We start from the raw sequence: 19,224 nt of genomic DNA on the forward strand, positions 1-19,224 counted from the left end.
GTTTGATCACCAGAGAATAGACCCTGTGTAAATCCTCTCTGTTTCTGGATTGACCGAAAATTCATAGTTCCAAAGGCGGCATAGCTCATCAATACTGCCCGTACTGCCGTATACTTGGTGTGGCTGCGCCAGAGAGCCAAGCTGCCGTCAGCCTGTCATCCTTCTACTACATACCTACTGTACAACAACCCTGTTCAACGCTGAACGACAACATGAAGAAACAACAATTCAAAAGTATCTTAGTATAGGATATTTTGCAAATCGTAGGCTCACACCACTCTACTATAGTTGCTCTCCAGCCTTTTCCCATTAGTTATTTACATAGCATTTACCATACTGTGTTCACAGCTTTATCCTAAAGAAAGAGACCCTTGTCTATCCATTAAACAACCATTTAAGGTCAACTGTTAGTATGAATCGGGTTAGGGCTTATTCGGACGTACCGGGAGTAGTCGGACTTTCCCGCGCAGTGAGCGAAGTCATTTATAGAAAATCTGCCTGTCTCAGCCCTAAAACTCGTGCAATCGCATCATCTTGCAGCATAACAGGCAGCTCTAACCTATGGGACCTCGTTGTTTATACTACTAGGGTATCATAACTAGGTAGCCCTGTCAAACATATCCAAACTTTGGGTGCCACCATGTCCACGTGGAACTCTCAACTCGCTTGCCTAGGTAGTCGAGCTAGACTACCAAGAGTATTTCTACTTCAGGGGACTTCCCCATTTTGCAATTTTCATGGCAAGTGCATATTTAGATACTCGCTTACAATATGAGGGCCTTGGCCAGCTGCAACCAGTTTGCTGGGTTCCCGTCGAGTGCAGCTCAAGTCAAATACTTAGTCAGACCGATTTACTCTATTGTAGACCTCTACTAGATATATATCCAACTAGTCTCCGTACAAGGCAGAGAGATGGTACACTAGCTAGGCCTGTATATCATATTCCAAGTTTCTCAAGCTTGGTACATCAAGATGGTGTACCATGATATAGATATCCCTTTACGTACGTTCGCGAACTGTTCTTGACGTAAGAGACGAAAGCTAACTTCTTCTCAGCGGCTTTCATAGCCATCGACTTTATAGGTATGACGGTAGCCTTGATACCAATTGTACTTCGATTCTGGCTCCGTTGGCGGGAAGCCAAACCTCAGCCCTTGACCCGCAATATCTCAGATGGCTTGATAGTCCTCTCATGGCTCTCTGGCCTGGTCCTCATCAGCAGTAAGTGGCTCTCCTTTTAATCATATCCCAGCCTCTGCAAAATGGTGTCGACTGACCTTGAACATTTTAGTCAATGCATGGAAGAACAGCTTACGGCAGCGCTACATTCACTACCCGCCAAGCGAGCTCTACTACAGCGTTCCACGCCCCTTGTCTGCCCACTTGCTTTACGTCTCCTGGATATCGCTCTTTTTTATTTACATCTCACTCTGGGCCGCGAAATTCGCCCTCATCGCCTTTTTCGCAAGCGTGTTACGCTTAATGGAGACACGTCTAGCACGATTGTTCCTAGGCTTCGCCGTCATTTTCACCACAAGCACCTTTATCCTACACATCACCTTGCTCACGAGATGGTGCACTCCCATCAGCAGCAACTGGGACATCAATGGAAAGCTTTGCTCCGCCGTTCACGACATCAGATCCGTGACAGTCTCCACTGTAGCAAACATCTCCACAGATCTCGTCATCCTATCTCTCCCAATCTTCGCCCTCACTTCCCTGAGCCGCGAGCGGAGAGCGCTCACAACGGAGCGCCGGATCACCAAGGCGGAGTGGAGTGGGTTCGCCCTCGTCATATCTGTGGCAGCTCTCAGTATAATCGCAGCGCTAGCTAGGTGGATTACTCTACAGCTTGTACACACAGTTCCGAAGGCAAACATCACCCATACCATCGACGTGTGGGCGCTCGTCGAGATTGTCGCTAGTTTGCTCGCCGTGTGTCTGCCCACTCTGCGTTCTTTCGTTAGGAGATCGAGAACAGAGAGCCGTCGGAGAATGGAGAATGGCCAGTCCTCCAAGTTGCTGTTCCTGCATTGGAAAGGGTCTGAAAGCACAGTTCGAGCTAGCAGTACAAGCGTTTAGCAAAGTCCTAGTGTTTTTGGGATCAGCATGGCGTATAAGGGCGTTTTCGTGTTTGCTATTCTTCCTCTTTGATTCTTAAGGATAGTTGGATATAATACTCAAAATCATGGCTCATAATGGGTGGCACACTCATAGTAAACATATAAGGCAGTCAAAAACTTTAGCGTAAGAGCGCCTAGGGTATCCAAGCATTTACGGCTCTTTTGAGGTAGACTGGTTCTATCTAGACAGTTATGCCATGACTTTAAGTTACACCTTAAATTCATTATCATTTTCTTCATCATCGGCGTCGTCATCACAATCCTCATTTTGTCATCCATTCTTCAACGAGAAAGGCCCCGGATCCCGAAAACATGCGAAACGCACTTAGCAGCCAACGGCAATAGCTGGTGTACTGTTAGCCTTCCAAGACTTTCAAGGATTCACGGGCCACAACTTACCGTTGGCGAAGAGGGCGTAGGAGTCGGCGTTGTTAAGAGCCTGGGATGAGCTGAGACGGGTAGCGGCAGCGTAGCCATATCCCAAGTCGTCAGTGCCGGCAACGGAGTTCAAGTGGGTGACCTCGTGGAGGGTGGTTGTGGCTTGATCCTGAGCGTGGCAGGTGCCCGTGGTAGCGGGCAATGCACTAAAGTCTGCCGTATCAAAATTTATCAGTCTAGTTACCTATTTCATACATTCTAGGATTGCACAGATTATGATGGCGGTATTTCTAGATCAAATGTTCACATACTGTGGCAACAGTTAGCTCTAGAAGACAATAGACCTTGCCACCAACTCGAGGACTTGGAACTGGCACAGCAGATTTTCATACGTACCACAAGGGGCAGTTGACGATGTAACTGTTGGAGGGGAGGGTGTAGGCCAAGACATTGCTAGAGCAGGCCCCGTAAATATCGCTGCAGTAGGTTCGGGAGCTACCGCTGCTGGTGCTGCCGCACTCCGAGACCACTCGAGCGAAGACGGAGGCGACGGTGGAGCCAACGGAGGTCGACTTGAAGTACTCCTGGACTTTGGCGGTGTTGCTAAGGGCAGCGGACGAGGCACGAGAGGCAAAAGAGCGGCAGTTAGTAACGGCGTTTCGTGTGGCGGTGAGCTTGCTGCCAGTGCAGTCGGACTGGACGGACTACTCGTTGTATATTCGTAAGTAACTATAACCTTGAGAGGATACAATGTCCAGAGTGTGCAAGGTCCAATAGGAAAGAAATGACGTACAGTGCGCTTCACAAAGGCCGAGCGGACTTTAGCAGCCTCCTCACCATCGACTTTGGCGGTGATAGTATTACTTGAGTATGGGATGACACCAGCAACCTCGTTTCTGTCGGTAGTAGCGAAGGAGAGGACGCCGCTGGCAACGAAGTCGTAATCACCGGTAGTAGTGAGGTCATGAAGCTCGGCAGCATCAAAGCTAATCTCGATGGTCTGGCCGGCAGGGATGGTCTGGAAGGCCTCATCTGCGAAAGCGCCGTTCATCAAGCGGAGACGGATGCCCTCAAAGTCAAGCTTGTTGTCTATAAGCGCACACATAAGATCAGGATGTTGTTACCAAGAACGAGCATTCTCAACGTTACTTACTGCCCTGGAAGACCTTAACCTTCTCAACAGGAGCAGAGTCCAGGAGGCCACCAGTCTTCAACAGCCTCAGGTCCTCGGCACCAGTGTTGGTGATGGTAGCCTTAACAACAGAGTTGCCTACTTGCTCGATCTGGATATCGAGAGGTTGGGAACGCTTGCCCATGGAGGCAGCGCTAGCCAGAGAGGCTAAGAGAGCGAGATTGGCAAGGAACTTCATTCTGAATTGAATAGGACAGGGTAAGGCTGGCTTGAGGGTGATCTTGTGGGTGATGAGCGAAGGATCTTCAAAAGCTGAAGAAAGGATCGTCTTTATATCTCTATTGTCTAGAGCACAACACTCCTAAGATAGATAGGATATCTCTATCCCCTGCCACGGCCCAGCAAGCATCAGGAAGGTAGTCGGCCTATTGGCACCAATAAGGGAAAGTAGCATTTGGGGGGGCCATAGAGTATAAAACTCTGAGGCGAATTCGTTCTCGACGCATTACTAGTTGCGTTACCTCATCCCTTGAGCTCATGAGGTCGAATTGCAAAGCAGAGGGTCCGAGTGTTGAGTTGCAAAGCCGTCAGTTGAAGAGAAAAACTTGATTCAAGTAATCTGGATTACACCGTTAATCAAGATACATCTTTCAACAAACATTAACAAACAGATTAGTTGTGAACCAAAGAGGCAATTCGGAATACCAGATCATAGCAGGACGTTATTGACCTGAGATGTGAGTTGTAAGTCGTCCAGTATGCTAACACAATTTGGGCTCTGCCGGCGTTGGTGCGCTAACTCTGCCTGGAAGGAGGTCGCATTTCTAGAGACATCAACCTCTTGGCAACTCATTAAGCTTTATCCAAGCTCCAACTCCCGGGATGGCTTAAGTCCAAAACGCTTGGCGTTGCGTGATGATTAGTCCGGTAGATGTAGTAGAATAGCCGGATTGAGCGGACGGGAGGTCTCTTCGGGCTCCGGATTGGCAGGGCTACTGCATGAATCGATGAGTTGACTGGTAATCTGACGAACTCATTGACCAGTGATCTGACTACCTATGCAATTGACCTTCCCCGTTGGACTACAAGCCACCGAGCACTGTCCCCTCGAAAGGCGACTATCTATCTCAAGATGTGCAAGAATGACGTCGGAGTGACCCTCTCGAGACGCACGATAGAGTGAGAAGACGCATGCATTTCAAATCAATAGCGGATATATGTTCGCATACGGCCATCTCAGCCCTGAATTCGAATGCATTCCATATGTTTGTAAATGGCATGCTATAGCTTCGTCCCATTGTTGATGTCTGAGTTCGATAAACACCTTCCTAAAGTAGCCTATCGCTACGAGGCGACAGACAACGGAACAAACCGCTTGCAAATATGATCTACAGCCTCGAGTACCGCAGTAGTAAGAACAGATAGGCTTACATCTTGTGTGGTAATTGCAATAGCGCTGTCTATGCGATTTTGAGGCTTTCTTGAATCACAGCTGTGCCTGGATGTTACCGTAGTAGGCGGCTATCTTCGCCCTCGACCGCGCGGAGCAAGCGCAGGTATTGTGAGCCGGAGATATATTAACTCACGCTAACTACGATATATAGCTAAGACGGAGGTCGGCAGATTTCAGACCTTCTTCCCTGACTTGTGCTGTTTCAAGATTGTAAAGGGTACACTGACGACCCGAATGCTGATTGGATATCTACTACAATAGCCTTCGGGATTAAGAGATATAAACATGCGAGGTGAGTGGTGGATCTACAATGTCACCGGAAGATCCAGATTGGGAATACGGGGACTCTTGCCTATCATGCGATCTCCACCCAAACATATTCTAATTGGGGCAATACACCGAGTAAAATCATTGCATATACCTTCAGGTAAGCCTTGTCACTAGCTTTGATATTGAAGCTGAGGGCCCTGTTACGAGGAGAGAGGTCTCTGGACGTTGGATCCCCTACTATAATGAATCACTTTTTATTACACATGTTATCAGATCGATATATATCGCAGAGTTTGAATGGTGGCTTGCCTTCGTTACACTGCAACCAAGTTCCCAATATACCATACCTATTTTTCTTGACACCCAAGACAGCTCAATAAGTCATCTCTTTCACAAGTGCAATGTGAACTGTATGTATTGGAGTAGATGGTCGCGACGCTCTAATCGACAGTGAGGTTCGAGTCGGCGGAGTAAATCACAAAACTTCCCTGTCTTCACCGACCTAACTGGAGATTGATAAGGAGCCCCGGAAATATTCAAAGAAAAGGGCTTAGTACTTTCAAGCTAGGATTCGTCCTTAGTCAAGAAACTTTGTTGCCCCAGGATACACTATAGAAGAAATCACGCAATGTCAATCGTGGAAATAGACCATGGTATGGAACATGATTTGGGCTAGATTTCAGATGTTCCGATGATATAAATGACATATTATTTCAGAATTTTGTCTAACGTTCTAAGGAAATTGTAGATTACCAATTGACCCGAATGGTCGAATGATTTCTACTTGTAATTATGTAAACGGGGTGAAATCCTCACAGAAACAATCCTGCTCTGACTTATTCCATACAGTACAGCCTTTTATAAGAGAAAAAACAAGATGTGTTAAAGGGCATATGTTAGTATAGTTTGAATTACGAATAACAGTGCGGCAGACAGCAGCGCTGCATAGTCACTTCACCTTGACGTGGTTACATAATATTAGCGAAGACTTCCTTGGTATGAACCCAAATCTTTTCATCCACGCCCCTTTGCCTGAAAGGCCCCAACACGTTCTCATTATCGGTCGACTCACCTTTCTCATTTACGAGAAAGATGCCGCCTTTAGTTTTTTCGGCCTTCTCTATACCTCGAGTCAGAGGAACCATCCCGTCATCGACGCTATAACGCGCACTGGTAGCAGCAAACAAACCCCAACTGCCAGCATCGGAAATGCTCCTGGCGAAGAGTCTGGCCACAGGAACTAGAGTGTAACTGAGTAGTTTCCCTTGGATACCACTGCTAACGCCATCGAATAACGGCGTGTCCACAAAGCCAGGATAGGCGTGAATGAAGCTGACACGGGGGTACTCGGATGCAAGACGTTCTAGCATTAGAGTGTTCATGGTACAGCTGTGGTAGCTCGCAGCAGACATCGAGAAATTTCCAGGCTTGTCTAGAGCTAGGTCATGTTCATCAATTGGACCTTCCTTTCCGCCCGCGAGGACAGACACGACGCGTGGACTTTGAGAGTTGTTGAGTAATGGTAGCAACAGTTGGGCAATCCGAATGCGGGAATAGTAGCGCGTCGAAATACTGGCATCAAGACCCTCACTGGTATCTGAAGCAAGTGGTGAGTATATAGCGGATGAGCTATTGAATTGTAAAGAGTAATTACCTTGTCGTCCATCCAAGGACACAAAGCCTTGAGACATAAAAAGTAGGTCTAGTGAGGATTCCTGAGCCATAACCTCCTCAGCTACCTTCTCAGAATCTTTGATAAGCGAAACATCCCTATGGATAATTTCGCACTTAGCATGGGGATTAATAAGGCGTAGTTCATCTGCTATGGGGCCTGCCTTAGTTGGGTTGCGGGCAACAAAATAGATGTGAGGGTTCACGGCCTGACGTGCGAATTCCCTGAGAACACCCAGACCAATACCGGAGGTAGCACCTACGAAAAGAGCGATAATGGGTCCCTTGACGCTTGAGAGCCGGCTGTTAGAGCTGGCCATGGTTTGGAAATCAACCATGTTGAAGATAGGCGTGGAAACAAAAGAGTAAATACCCCTATTATTGGAAAGAATCGGGCAGTATAGTCTGTAGCCGTAGACTTGAAGGTGTAAACTGATGGTTTAGCTCAACTAGATTTTTGTTTCAGTGATATGATCGTAATAAATTTCATATACCGCTTTTGTAACCGTATCTGGCGCGTACAACGTCTGCAGGATACCGTAACTGCCTGACAAGACAAGATTAAGGGGAAGCATCGTGAGCTAGTTATACTGTTCATTCTTAACGGAGATAACATTGTCGGTCTTTCTTGTGTTTCCGAGATCCTGTTTGTTTCTGCTGACTCCTCGTCCACATCTTGAGTTACGCTAATTCTATCTATATACGATGTCGAACCAGGCGAGCAATCGCTCCGGCCACAACTCCGGTTCAACTCCGGCAAGTGACAGGAGCTAAGCATCAACCAAGACAAGTCCGGCGTCACAGGGGTTTCTGGATGACAGAACCCTGATTGGCTGTCTGGTAACCCTTAATAGTAAGCTATTCCCAAGGGCACCTTACCCTTGCCAATCGAGTTAGTCATTAGCCCGGACTTGCTCCATTGCATCCAGTCCTCTCGAACTCCGGAGAAAGCTCCAAACATTCGAGAGTCACAACCGTGTCATGATCAGCGCTACGCAAGTGCGACAACAGCCAGGAAGTGCCTGCGATGGTAATATTATCTCCTCTCATATGCTTCGTGTCAATGCCACCGGCGTGCGGCTAATATGGATTTGATCAATCACTGATGGCAACTAGAGTGTCGCAAAAAGAAGCAACGATGTGATAGACAACGCCCTCGCTGCGGCTCTTGCGAAAAGGCTCGGACTGTGTGTCGCTTTAATGAGAAGCGACACCCTCTCAGACAGCCCAAAAGAAGCACTGAGATCAATTTTCGCTTAGGTACCTGCTTGTGAAGTTTGAAATCCTTATCCATGCTGATCCTAGCGGATGTGGTACCAGCTCAGACCCAGCGTCGTCCTATCGAGCAACATCCACAGGCTACCGTCTCGTCCGCCTCAATCCCCGAGTGCCAAGACGGTAAAAACTAGCCTCAACCCTTCGATCATGGCAAATAGATGGGCTTACTTCGATTGTGTTCAGCGAGCTCGGCCTCTACCTCCCCGCAAGGTGTCGATGATGAGCACGGGTCACCGTCTTCTCAGAACCTGGACCTTACCGACCGCCTATTTTCTCGAGATAGTGAAGAATTGCAGCTGCCAAATATCACTAAGATAGATTTGTATGCCTTCTAAGCTAGCTGCGCAAAGAGATGTTGGTCACTAAATTGGTTGTTAGAATGCAACTATATATAGATCGCGTGCACCCAATGCTACCCATCCTGAGCGCAGCCACAATCTCCAAATTGCGAAAAGATATGGATTTTCTTGACCAATATGAAAGATGCTTGTGGTTTGCCGTATTGACGATTGCTACTGCCTTTTCGAGCCAGTTCGACGACGTTCGTGATCGGCTCTACCTCACAACACGAAGCAGGCTTGAGGAGATGGACTTAGCAGAGGACTCTCTCGACTCCGGTCGGGTGGAGCTCGCTCAGGCATGGATATTGCTCGTGTTTTATGAATTTACCAAAACGAACTATCAACGCGGGTGGCTCAGTGCTGGTCGGCTCTTTCGACACGTGCAGATGACGGCGCTCTACAGCGTCGACAGAGGTATGAAGCCATCTTCCGTCAATACCGAGGCGGATCCTGTCATAGAAGAGGAAAAGAGGCGGGCATTTTGGGTTGCGTATTGCGTGGACCGAATCATCAGCGTCTGCGACACAGCGCCGTTGACTCTTGCTGAGGATGTGGTGAGCTCAGACTGGCAACGAGAAGTGCCCAAAGCATCGAGCTAATCAAGCTTACGCACCCAGATATATACTCGCCTACCTTGTCCAGATTCAGATTTCCACCGTGGCGTCATCACACTACAGTGTTTCTTATCTGAGGCCATAGCATCCGGAGAGCTACAGCGACACTCAAAAATCGCAGAATGTGTCATCTCCACCACTATATGTGGCCGGACACTCTCTCATAAGCAGACTTCAATTGTGGAAAAAGCTTACAATGGACCTCCTACTGACTACGTCGCGAGACGAGACTGGCTCGAGGGGCTTTTAGATGCCCAGCTCAAAAGCCTGCGTATCAACAGTCCGCTAGATGAAATGACCCCTGATCCATTGACCTCATTCACTACGATGTTTACACATGCAGCTGTTCTATATCTATGGCACATCGCGGACCTTTTATCGGATCATCCTCAGGATCAGATATCCCCCCTAGCAGTGCGCGGCTTAGACTCATCACAAGAAATATCCCGCTTAGCTAAGGATATAGAGCCACGTGGGCTTTTCAGTGCACACGCATTCACCCCTATTCCCTTGTTTTTCTGTGCATTTCGACTTCGATCTTACATAGAGTCGGAACGGCCTGACCTCCTACAAGCCGAGAGGGTACAGTTGGAAGAACAGATTCAGACATGTTTGGAAGTGTTGCAAAAGCTCCAGGCTGTCAACAATCTTGCGGGCCGTCTTCTCCAACAGTACAATGCGCGTCGTGTTCCTCCGCTGTGGCTATAACTCACAGGTTAACGGGAACAGAATGGGAATATTACTGAAATACATACAAGTCTGACCACGGAGCTACTGAGGGCTAAAGCCGAGTAACCCTGCTCCCTTTGCATGTCTCATTTTTCGAAAGGGCTAAAGATACAGCGGTTATATCCGAGATACTGAATCTTGGCAGATGATTCACAAGAATGGAGGGACACCATGAGTCGTACCCTGGAAGTTCAAATGATGTTACTTGGTAGTCTCAACATCCTCTAGGTTACTGAGTGGTGTTTCTCGACAATGGAATGGCTTGTTGTTCAGTTGCCAAAACTTTTATTATTATTACACATATGAACCGAATAAACATGTTTTACTAAATCTTATCATTGAAATTCCACTCATGATTTACTATTATTAAGAGGCTGAGACGGGTTGACAGTACATAGAGCGACGCCCTTGGTCTATGGTGATATACTTCACGACCCCCTATTTGACTTCTTACTGGGATGTGTTGCTATACACACGAAGTTAAGTTCATTCCAGTGCTTGTCACCCGCTTGGATAGCCGATCATCTGAATATTTCGGGCGGCGAATTCCCCGCCCAGGCTATAACTGACACCGCCATATGCCTGTGACGCCTGTTTTTCAAGAATGCAATACTGTGACACCCAACAATAGAGCGTGCTTTTCGAATCCAGAACCCTAAAGTAGTCGACTAAGCAATAAGATAATGATCTGAACTGGCTTTCCAGGTCCGGGTTTACTTACCCGGATACCTATACAATCAAGGAATTATGTGGTATTTATTGCGGAGATTCCACTCGATCACATCGTACCAGGTTCATCTATGCCGAGCAACCAATCCCCATGATATGTGTAATGTAGTACCTGTCTGTCTCACACCTCCATATTCATACATAATAGTAAACAGTGAACGTTGTTATCTCCGCATGACTTCGGAATCCCCTCTACCGTGATTTGTTGGACTGCGTTTGCCCCTCACCTGGCCGGCCGGACACGGTAACACGCCTCAGCCACTCGAGCGACTATTGACAAGAAATACTCGATGCAGATGCACTCTAATCCCCCTCTTGGTACTCACACTGTCACACAGTGAGATATGCTCACGGCTATTGAGACAGGTGGCGCAACTATCGAGTGCCCAGCCCGCCATAATAGCCAGCCGTCAATCTTCAACATAAAACTGCGGGGAACGTAGTCAGTTGTAGTGTACTCGTACATATATCCCGGTAGCTAAAGTCTACGGGCATTCTGGATCTATCTGGTCATATTGTTTCCCAGAAACATCAGTCCTGAGTTTGGACCAGTTTGAAATGAATTGCACAAGCTTGCGTTTCGCTCGGCAAGTCCGGACACAATGTAGTCGAAAGACAGTTTGGCACCCCTCCTACAGAGGCGTCTTTGGAAGCCAACCCAATCGACGAATAACCGGGGCAGCGTACTCTTCACTCGCTCGTCAATCGAGCGAAGGGAAAAGCGTGATCATCACAGGATCAAGTCGCGGCATCGGAAAAGCCATAGCATTACGCTTAGCCACCGATGGCTACAACGTCTGTGTCAGCGATTTAGGTGCGAACCGAGCCGGATGTGAAGAAGTGGCCAAGGAAATCCGTAGCATGGGACGGAAGGCGTGCGTGGCTATGGCCGACGTCACGAACAGAGAGGAAGTCAAGAAGATGATTCAAACCAGCGTTCGGGAATTGGGACCGCTCAACACAATGTTCGAGGTCCCAAATCATCGGGCTCGCGAGAGCTTGAATTTATCCTCGAGCGACTGCTGACACAAGATAGGATCGCGAACGCCGGCATCGTACAAGTGATTGAGCCCTTGCTAGTATCGGAAAAGGATTTCCAGCACATGTTCTCCGTCAACGTCTTCGGCGTGCAGAACTGTCTGGCAGAGGCAGCGAAGCAACTCATCGAGCAGGGAAACTGTCAACCCGATAGCCCCGGGAAACTGCTGGCGGCGTCGTCTATAGTCGGATTCCGGTCATTCCCACTACTCCCCCATTACAGCGCGAGTAAATGGGCTGTTCGTGGTCTGGTCGAAGCGTATGCGATGAATTTGGCCGAGAAGCATATCACAGTGAACGCATACGCGCCAGGCATTGTTGAGACCACCATGTGGGATATCATTGATGCCGGCGTGGCTGAGAGAACAGGGATGGCCAAGCACGAGGTGACGGAGAAGATGGCCCATGATATGTCACTTCTACACAGAGTCAGCGTGCCGGAAGATGTAGCTAAACTCGTGAGCTTCTTGGCAAGCAGTGACAGCGACTTTGTCACGGGTCAAACGCAGCTTGTGGACGGCGGTGTCATCTTAACATGATTTACAACAATATGATTAAACGGTATTGTCTATACCAAGTGTGGGGAGCGGGCCTGGAGTCGGGACCTTGTTTTATTGTTCAGCCTTAGAATTGATATGCTTGCTTCTGGTCTTTCTTGTCATAGTTGCTACTGGCGTTTTCCTTTCATACTGGGCCTCAAACGGCCAAGTTATGTAACGAGAGAGTTCCCAAGGTATGTTTTGGAAGAGAGATTGACTGCCACCCAAGGTAGAGCTCATCTAAATGTGTGTCATATGAGAATCTGAATGCTGTTAATGATCATTTATAGTCATCCGTACGTAGAACCCTTATATATATACAGTTGAATGAGAGATACGTATACACATACAACACGCCGTGGAAACCATCGAGACCTCAAATACCTTATCCGAGTCGCACAACCCTCCACATCCTCAAGCATTCCTGCAAGTCCATCGACAGCGTGCCCTCATGCGCCGTCGTAGCATCCTTAACGAGCGCCACAAGCAAGCTAGCCATCGCGAACTTCTCGTACTTCACCTGTAGAGTATCAAGGTCGTCGCTCCTCATACCCCCATTATCAGCCCACGCCGCCCACGCCTCCAGCATCTCGCAGATGTCCGAGGCGAACTCGCCGTCGAGGACCATGCGATGAAGGATCGTACCGACAACCTCGCGTAACGCGAGCTCACTGTCGACTACCTTGCGCGTCCGGAGCCAAGTCAGGTTGTGCTCAGCCACGCGCTTGCTGTCCCATTTGGGGCTCTGCATCGCCTCGTGGCGCCTCGTCTCGCGACGCTGGGCTTCGCGGCGCGATCGATCTTGCACTAAGTAGGGAAGCTTGTTAGTTGGCGTCTCGTACAGCAAACTCGTCATCTAGACCCCCCCTAGAAAGTATTGATGAAAGCAGGGGAACGGTACGTACTATTGTTGATGCGCTGCATCATCTCGCGCTCCTGTCTCTGCTTGACCGCATGCTGTCTCTGCGCGGGATCCATACGTGCCTCGGCGGCTACCGCCAGGCGCTGCTCCTGCATGCTCCGCACGAAGTTGTCGTGGTCGCTCATGCTATCGTTGTATTGCGTCGCCCATTGTGGACAGCTCTCTGACGCCACGATGCCGAGGATTTCGAGCACGCCGCACGGCACCGTGTCCCGCCGCGCGAATGCCATGATCTCGTCAGGGATCTTGTAGTTCCATAGAACCGTCTGACTCGTTGTGCCGTAGGCTGTCGCGGCACTGGCGAACCATGCTCCGTTCTTCTTAAGACTGTTGATACGTAGGTGCTCAATATGCAGACTGTGCACATCGAACCTTGTGGATAATGGTGGCCCTTGGTCCTGGCTGAGCGCTGATTGAATCCCGTCAATCGAGATTTGACATGTAATTGGCATGCTAGCGTTCCTTTCGGCTTGTTTCTGAATTGAGTCCAGTGACTCCTTAGGTACGCTCTTTGCCTTGTCGGGCTCCTCGTCTTCAGCCTTGCCTGAGTCCTTCGTGTCTTCGGATTCAGTTACCTCTTGTGAGCTTGAGGAGCTCACTTCTGGCTCTTCTTTTGGCGGTGGTGACGGCGGTAGCCGGATCCAATACGGTGGTAGCGTTGAGGCATCGCGTGTAGTCCATGATGGCTCCCAAGCAACTTTTAAGGACATATGCCCATCGGCATCATCCAAGGGCGCAATGGATAAAGCGACACGAGTCTGATCAGGGCTCTTCATCAACGAACAGCCCGTCGGAGTCCATAATCCAGTAGAGCGGAGAAGTTTCCAGCCATGGGCATCAGGAATAGCGCCTAGATCGAGCAGATAGGCGACGAGCGCGTGAAACTCGACCTCGACCTGAGGCTGACGAAGCTGATCGGCATACTCGACGCGCTGGGTTTTGATGCCGATGGTGTTCGTCTTCCAGTTGAATGTCGTCCAGGATCCACCTGGTATCGAGCTTGGCTGCCGCGAGATTTGCCAATACTCGTCCGATGAAAAGCGATCCCAAGGCTGCACGGCGTACCGTGGCAACTCGACCTCGATAACTCTATTGACCACGTCGCTTCGCGTCAGAGCTGTGAGCTTCCCATGTCTCAGCATGCGCTTGATCTTGGACAGCGCTGCTAGCGTAGCGAGCGTATTGTACAAAATTGGAAGCACGCCCAGCACAGCGAGTGGAACACCAATGATGGTGATGATGTTTTCGGCTAGGTTGTTGTCTGACATTATAGGTGGCTGGTCCGAGGAGAGCCCTCGGGCGCTTCTAAGCACTTATGTTCATAATTATGGCAGCATCGTGCAGCGTGAAGAAATTTGTTTTGCCAGTGATCCTCGTCACTACCCCTTTTCAGCCCTGCTGCGGAATCTCCACTAGCGGCTGCGCGATGGGTTCAGCTGAAAAACATTCGACACTAAAGCGGCAGGTGTTTCACATAGCTATCCATCACATCCAGTTTGCATTTTCACGATTATTAACAGCGTCATGACCTCTGCTCTGCTTACGTCTATAATACGCTCGAAGCGAGATTAGTTGGAAATAGTAGATTATTTCTACATATCTAGTTATCATCTACCGGTATGAAATGTAGACATCATACAATGTGTTACGTGTACTGACAGTAGTGGAACGACGCACTTATACCATTACTGCCTGCTAAATCTCTTACCGTTGGATAGAGGTGTAATATATTGACTCAAACCTGATGATAGGTGCTACCTAGGAATCCAGTTAGCCATGGCCAAGCAAAAACCGGCTGCTAATAGTAATGTGAAGTTCCTTTCAGATATTAAGCCTTGTCAAAGGCAATATCATCAAAGCTGTCGAGCTATGTTGACCGTCGTGATAAATATGATCATCATGTGGAACTGAATATGTAGAAAATTGTGGCATCTTACCTTACTGGTTACTGAAAAGCTATAGAGCGTAACAATGGATACTCTAGAGATGGATGGTTAGCCACCGATGTACTTGGGCTTTGAAGCACCAAGAAATGCTAAGGCTGCAGTCAGATACGACTGGTGTCATCAATGCCGAAAAGCTATGACATATGCTTGCCAATGTTTTAGGTCGAATCATCATTTGCAGAGAGCATGTCCACGTGCTGTAGAAGAGCGGAACGAACCTTCTGGGTACTCAAGTCAGTAAATGCATCGTTGACTCAATACAAGAGACTCGGAGAGGGTTTGCTATCAGAAATGCATGAATGGTAAGGTATATAGGTTGTCTTCAACGGGAATCCGAATCAGACTCGTCATCTGTGTTCATCAGGTAGAGGTAGGGTTGCTTGAGATTGACAAGTTGTAAACATACCTAGTGTTTGGCTCCTAAGATGCCTAAGATGCTATTCATGAGACTACTTAGACATAGAAGATAGCGACGGCAACACGATCGTTGACCACCAGCACTACACTTCCAGCAGAATAGTGAAACATTGTACTTCTAAAGGCTTAAATTAGCCAATTGCCACTGGTTGTTGACCAAATGGATTATGTATGGTAAGTGGTGATCAGTGGGCGAGGTTTTCTAGGCCTGCCACAAATTGGCATATCGACTCATGTGGTTTATTTTCGGAGCCCAGTGCCGCTTCATCATATCGATGGGAAACGAGGTGGTGAAATAGGATATGCGTACCGCTATATTAAATCACTATTCGCTGATTAGTTTTGGCGTCTGCGACAACAAAAGCGAGTATATAGTGTAAAAGTTGGAAATAGTTGAATCAGATAACAGCCAGTTTTTTTCGTCAAAGACCTAGTCTCAGTCGGTAATTTCCAGCTATGCCGAAGCATAGAAACGATCATCATAATAAATTGAGGGCGGGTAATGTGAAGTGATAGAGAAGACACGTACCGAGAGTTACGGGTTTAGCGAATCGGTCACGTACATCCAGACACCGGGCCTGGTTGAACGTTCTACACAGTCATACTGTTGCGCTTTAACTGTATGGAAGGCCTGAGTACAAGACAATTAGCATACACACTCGCGCCGGTATTGGGGATTCGAGAGCTGTGTTCGTATTGCTGGCTCAGACTGACGTGTAAAATCAGTTTCATACCTCAAAAGAGGTCAAAGACTCTAGTTTGCGGTTTACATGGTGTCATCAGAGAAAGGAAGATGTGCTTCTGAGGAATTGCAAGTACTTACAGCTTTGCGCATTTGTGGTTGACGAAGTGAGCAGGTTGAAGAAAGAGAGGGAGCTTCCAAATTTGATTAAATACTAGCAAGATTTTTAGAAAATCAGAAAGAAAGCTTGGGCCATAAAAACTAGACGCGGCACGGTGTTCGATTGGCTGGCTGAGGGGGTGGGGGAGGGGACCAAGGTACCTTTTGTGGGGGCGATTTGAGTTGCCCTGGTACCCATCGGAAAAAGGAGAATCCCTCCCCGATGTTCCCACATTATCCTCTATTCTCCTTGACAGCTGGGTTCAGGTGTCAGTGGCCCGCGTGGTCTTTTCCCCAACACGGCGAGCTAGTTAGTCGGTGCAGAGTCGGTGGAACAAAAGATGAAGACAAGTCCTTGTCTCCCCTTGTTGTTCAGGCCAGGGGCATTGATCGTACCTAGCGAGCCTTACTCCGTACACAGTAGCGCCCTTTTGACTCGGCGGGGTTCCCGTGCGTCATATGCGTCACCTGCGCATCAGAATTGAAAGGGCAGTAAGCCTAGACCCAACCCGATGCCTTGTACCCAGTCTCACCAGTCCACGATATCGTCAGCTGCAACGCCGCAGCTGTGTCCTGCCATGCGATTCTGCTTCCGACAGCTGCTATTGGGAGCACGAGGTCTTACTATGTGTAAATGTCTTTGTCATGGTCTATCAATAGCCGGCCCTGCTTGACCCCAGCCGCCTACTCTGCCACTGTGCGCTGCTCAGGTACCTACCTTACTTATGTTCGGCATTGGTGAAGTGACGTATGACCGAGGTTGACCGACATCTCCCGCATCGGTAGAGTGCTTAGCGACTTCGAGAGCACGATGCGGCTTGACCCGGGAAATCCTCTTTTCCAACGGCCCAAACCACCCGCAATCCCACGCTGTCAGTGCTCCGTTATACCGAGCCAGTGTCTCGCTGCTCCCTCTCCCTCTCCCTCTCCGTCCTGCCGCCCCGACGTGAAGATGTGGGGAGGGGCAGACGTGGTGGGGGGGTTGGGCGAGTTGGGTTATCTCCCGTACAGTATGAGTGATCTCCATGACTCCGTAGAACTATTATAAACTCCCCAGCTACTCCCGCCGGCCCCTTTCAGGAACGTCACGATCTTCTGTTCTGTCTGCGGTTGCTCGTAAGCAATTCTCCATACTATTTGGCCCTAAGTCAGACCCAGTCTTGGTTCTTCCTATTACGTCTTCCCTCTTTCATCAGTGAAACCCAATTGTGTTGCTCATCGATCAAAATAAACAAAGCCACTCTGCTTTTTCCTCGTTCCCTTCTCACTTCTTCTTCATACCACCTCAGAAACTCGTCGCGGCAAGCACCCGGATCTTGGGCCTTAAAACAGAACAATCCTACTATATCAATTAGACCTATCTGCTCATAATCATGGCGAACGATACAAACATGACGCACAATATGCCTCCTTCCGAGTCCACAAGTGTGAACACAAACATCGTCACATTAACTCGATTCTTAACGGAAGAGCAAACAAAACACAAAGAAGCCACAGGTGATTTCACGTAAGAGCTCAATGTCCCGCTGTCTTTGGATAGTCTTCCAAGCAATCGAGTACTGACGTTAGGTTTGTGTAGATTGCTCTGCCATGCCCTCCAGTTCTCCTTCAAAGCCATTTCATACTACATTCGCCGTGCAACTCTAGTCAACTTAACGGGTCTCGCTGGACAAGCCAACGCGACGGGTGATGACCAGAAGAAGCTAGACGTTATTGGAAATGATTTATTCATTGCAGCCATGCGCTCGTCAGGCAAGTGCGCGCTGCTAGTGTCCGAAGAGGAGGAAGAAATCATATACTTCCAGGACGCCACATCTGGGGCACGATATGCTGTGGCATGCGACCCAATCGACGGTAGCTCCAACTTAGATGCTGGTGTCTCGGTCGGCACAATCTTCGGTATTCACAAGCTAGCCGAGGGCTCCAAGGGTACGAAAGAGGACATCTTAAGACCTGGTACTGAGCTACTAGCCTCTGGGTTCACCATGTACGGTGCCTCGGCACAGTTAGTCATCACTATGAAAGGTGGCACTGTCAACGGCTTCACATTAGATAACTCGTTTGGCGAGTTTATCCTGACACACCCTGATATGAGAATCCCCAAGAAGCGAGCCATCTACTCCGTCAACGAGGGTAACTCATTATACTGGGAGGAAAACACAAAGTCGTACTTCAACTCGCTGAAGCACCCCCAAGACGATGGCAAGCCATACAGTGCGCGTTACATCGGTAGCATGGTAGCTGATGCCTACCGAACTTTACTATACGGCGGTATCTTCGCTTATCCCGCCGACAAGAAGAGCCCCAAGGGCAAGCTTCGCATTCTGTACGAGTGTGCGCCCATGGCTATGGTATTTGAAAACGGTAAGCGTCCATTCTACTTCGCAATATGTACCCCCCGCGCAAGGCTAATATTGGGATGTAGCTGGTGGCCAAGCCATTAACTCGAAAATGGAGCGGATGCTCGAGGTCACGCCGGAGAGCATTCACGATCGCTCGGGTATCTACCTAGGTAGTTACGATGAGGTGGAGAAAGTGAAGAGCTTCCATAAGTAGACGACATCAGTTAGTCTGTCGTAGGTAGGCCTTCCATGTGGGCCCCTCAGCTTAATGGCCTAGCCATAGATGCATGGCCAAGCTAGCTAGCCTGCCGGGCTAAAGGGAAGATTGCGGCAGGGTTGGCTCATGATAAGACTTGACAGACCACTCTGGTTAGCAAGTCTATGTATGATGTATTCATATCTGAATCATTAAAAAAAAAGATATTAATCCTGAAAATGCCTACGTGATCCCCGCTCATTGT

At 48.7% G+C, this 19,224-nt stretch overlaps 7 protein-coding genes across 7 annotated transcripts; 4 read left to right on the forward strand and 3 right to left on the reverse strand.

Annotated features, from left to right (window-relative positions):
* Positions 1 to 785: 785 nt before the first annotated feature.
* On the forward strand, positions 786 to 2,134 carry F5B22DRAFT_483187 (uncharacterized protein). Its single transcript, XM_047972272.1, has 3 exons — positions 786 to 1,003; positions 1,057 to 1,221; positions 1,292 to 2,134. The coding sequence occupies exons 1-3, from the start codon at positions 973 to 975 to the stop codon at positions 2,080 to 2,082; spliced, it is 987 nt and encodes a 328-aa protein (XP_047826315.1). The 5' UTR covers positions 786 to 972; the 3' UTR covers positions 2,083 to 2,134.
* On the reverse strand, positions 2,135 to 3,871 carry F5B22DRAFT_660760 (neutral protease 2-like protein; the record flags this gene model as incomplete). The annotated part of the gene is made up of 5 exons (XM_047980316.1): positions 2,135 to 2,468; positions 2,523 to 2,707; positions 2,898 to 3,205; positions 3,295 to 3,590; positions 3,655 to 3,871. The coding sequence occupies 5 exons, from the start codon at positions 3,869 to 3,871 to the stop codon at positions 2,449 to 2,451; spliced, it is 1,026 nt and encodes a 341-aa protein (XP_047826316.1). The 3' UTR covers positions 2,135 to 2,448.
* A 2,433-nt stretch (positions 3,872 to 6,304) lies between these two features.
* On the reverse strand, positions 6,305 to 7,576 carry F5B22DRAFT_660768 (short-chain dehydrogenase/reductase). The gene is made up of 2 exons (XM_047980317.1): positions 7,011 to 7,576; positions 6,305 to 6,953 (listed from the first exon to the last, which is right to left on the reverse strand). Exons 1-2 carry the CDS (start codon positions 7,363 to 7,365, stop codon positions 6,325 to 6,327), a joined length of 984 nt encoding a protein of 327 aa, XP_047826317.1. The 5' UTR covers positions 7,366 to 7,576; the 3' UTR covers positions 6,305 to 6,324.
* Positions 7,577 to 7,942: 366 nt separating this feature from the next.
* On the forward strand, positions 7,943 to 10,324 carry F5B22DRAFT_625607 (fungal-specific transcription factor domain-containing protein). Its single transcript, XM_047976182.1, has 2 exons — positions 7,943 to 9,200; positions 9,264 to 10,324. Exons 1-2 carry the CDS (start codon positions 8,658 to 8,660, stop codon positions 9,966 to 9,968), a joined length of 1,248 nt encoding a protein of 415 aa, XP_047826318.1. The 5' UTR covers positions 7,943 to 8,657; the 3' UTR covers positions 9,969 to 10,324.
* A 316-nt stretch (positions 10,325 to 10,640) lies between these two features.
* Positions 10,641 to 12,526, forward strand: F5B22DRAFT_625619 (uncharacterized protein). Its single transcript, XM_047976183.1, has 3 exons — positions 10,641 to 10,657; positions 10,711 to 11,683; positions 11,755 to 12,526. The coding sequence occupies exons 2-3, from the start codon at positions 11,277 to 11,279 to the stop codon at positions 12,293 to 12,295; spliced, it is 948 nt and encodes a 315-aa protein (XP_047826319.1). The 5' UTR covers positions 10,641 to 10,657; positions 10,711 to 11,276; the 3' UTR covers positions 12,296 to 12,526.
* On the reverse strand, positions 12,488 to 14,605 carry F5B22DRAFT_483247 (uncharacterized protein). The gene is made up of 2 exons (XM_047972274.1): positions 13,201 to 14,605; positions 12,488 to 13,102 (listed from the first exon to the last, which is right to left on the reverse strand). The coding sequence occupies exons 1-2, from the start codon at positions 14,483 to 14,485 to the stop codon at positions 12,681 to 12,683; spliced, it is 1,707 nt and encodes a 568-aa protein (XP_047826320.1). The 5' UTR covers positions 14,486 to 14,605; the 3' UTR covers positions 12,488 to 12,680.
* Positions 14,606 to 17,465: 2,860 nt separating this feature from the next.
* F5B22DRAFT_483490 (fructose-1,6-bisphosphatase) lies at positions 17,466 to 19,223 on the forward strand. The gene is made up of 3 exons (XM_047972276.1): positions 17,466 to 17,928; positions 18,001 to 18,785; positions 18,847 to 19,223. Exons 1-3 carry the CDS (start codon positions 17,795 to 17,797, stop codon positions 18,975 to 18,977), a joined length of 1,050 nt encoding a protein of 349 aa, XP_047826321.1. The 5' UTR covers positions 17,466 to 17,794; the 3' UTR covers positions 18,978 to 19,223.
* Position 19,224: the final 1 nt, after the last annotated feature.

This window comes from Xylaria bambusicola (genome assembly GCF_022495145.1).
Source record: "Xylaria bambusicola strain CBS 139988 unplaced genomic scaffold F5B22scaffold_63, whole genome shotgun sequence".
Classification (NCBI taxonomy): domain Eukaryota; kingdom Fungi; phylum Ascomycota; class Sordariomycetes; order Xylariales; family Xylariaceae; genus Xylaria; species Xylaria bambusicola.

Bases quoted from the DNA above. Each gene is read 5' to 3' on its own strand.
- F5B22DRAFT_483490 (XM_047972276.1), top strand. From the start codon at position 17,795: ATGGCGAACGATACAAACATGACGCACAATATGCCTCCTTCCGAGTCC. The intron at 17,929-18,000 runs GTAAGAGCTCAA...AGGTTTGTGTAG, and splicing joins GAAGCCACAGGTGATTTCAC to ATTGCTCTGCCATGCCCTCC. The intron at 18,786-18,846 runs GTAAGCGTCCAT...ATTGGGATGTAG, and splicing joins GGCTATGGTATTTGAAAACG to CTGGTGGCCAAGCCATTAAC.
- F5B22DRAFT_483187 (XM_047972272.1), top strand. From the start codon at position 973: ATGGTGTACCATGATATAGATATCCCTTTAC. The intron at 1,004-1,056 runs GTACGTTCGCGA...ACTTCTTCTCAG, and splicing joins TGATATAGATATCCCTTTAC to CGGCTTTCATAGCCATCGAC. The intron at 1,222-1,291 runs GTAAGTGGCTCT...TGAACATTTTAG, and splicing joins TGGCCTGGTCCTCATCAGCA to TCAATGCATGGAAGAACAGC.
- F5B22DRAFT_483247 (XM_047972274.1), bottom strand. From the start codon at position 14,485: ATGTCAGACAACAACCTAGCCGAAAACATCATCACCATCATTGGTGTT. The intron at 13,103-13,200 runs GTACGTACCGTT...TTCCCTACTTAG, and splicing joins GATGCAGCGCATCAACAATA to TGCAAGATCGATCGCGCCGC.
- F5B22DRAFT_625607 (XM_047976182.1), top strand. From the start codon at position 8,658: ATGTTGGTCACTAAATTGGTTGTTAGAATGCAACTATATATAGATCGC. The intron at 9,201-9,263 runs GTGAGCTCAGAC...TTACGCACCCAG, and splicing joins TGACTCTTGCTGAGGATGTG to ATATATACTCGCCTACCTTG.
- F5B22DRAFT_625619 (XM_047976183.1), top strand. From the start codon at position 11,277: ATGAATTGCACAAGCTTGCGTTTCGCTCGGCAAGTCCGGACACAATGT. The intron at 11,684-11,754 runs GTTCGAGGTCCC...GACACAAGATAG, and splicing joins TTGGGACCGCTCAACACAAT to GATCGCGAACGCCGGCATCG.
- F5B22DRAFT_660768 (XM_047980317.1), bottom strand. From the start codon at position 7,365: ATGGTTGATTTCCAAACCATGGCCAGCTCTAACAGCCGGCTCTCAAGC. The intron at 6,954-7,010 runs GTAATTACTCTT...CACTTGCTTCAG, and splicing joins GTCCTTGGATGGACGACAAG to ATACCAGTGAGGGTCTTGAT.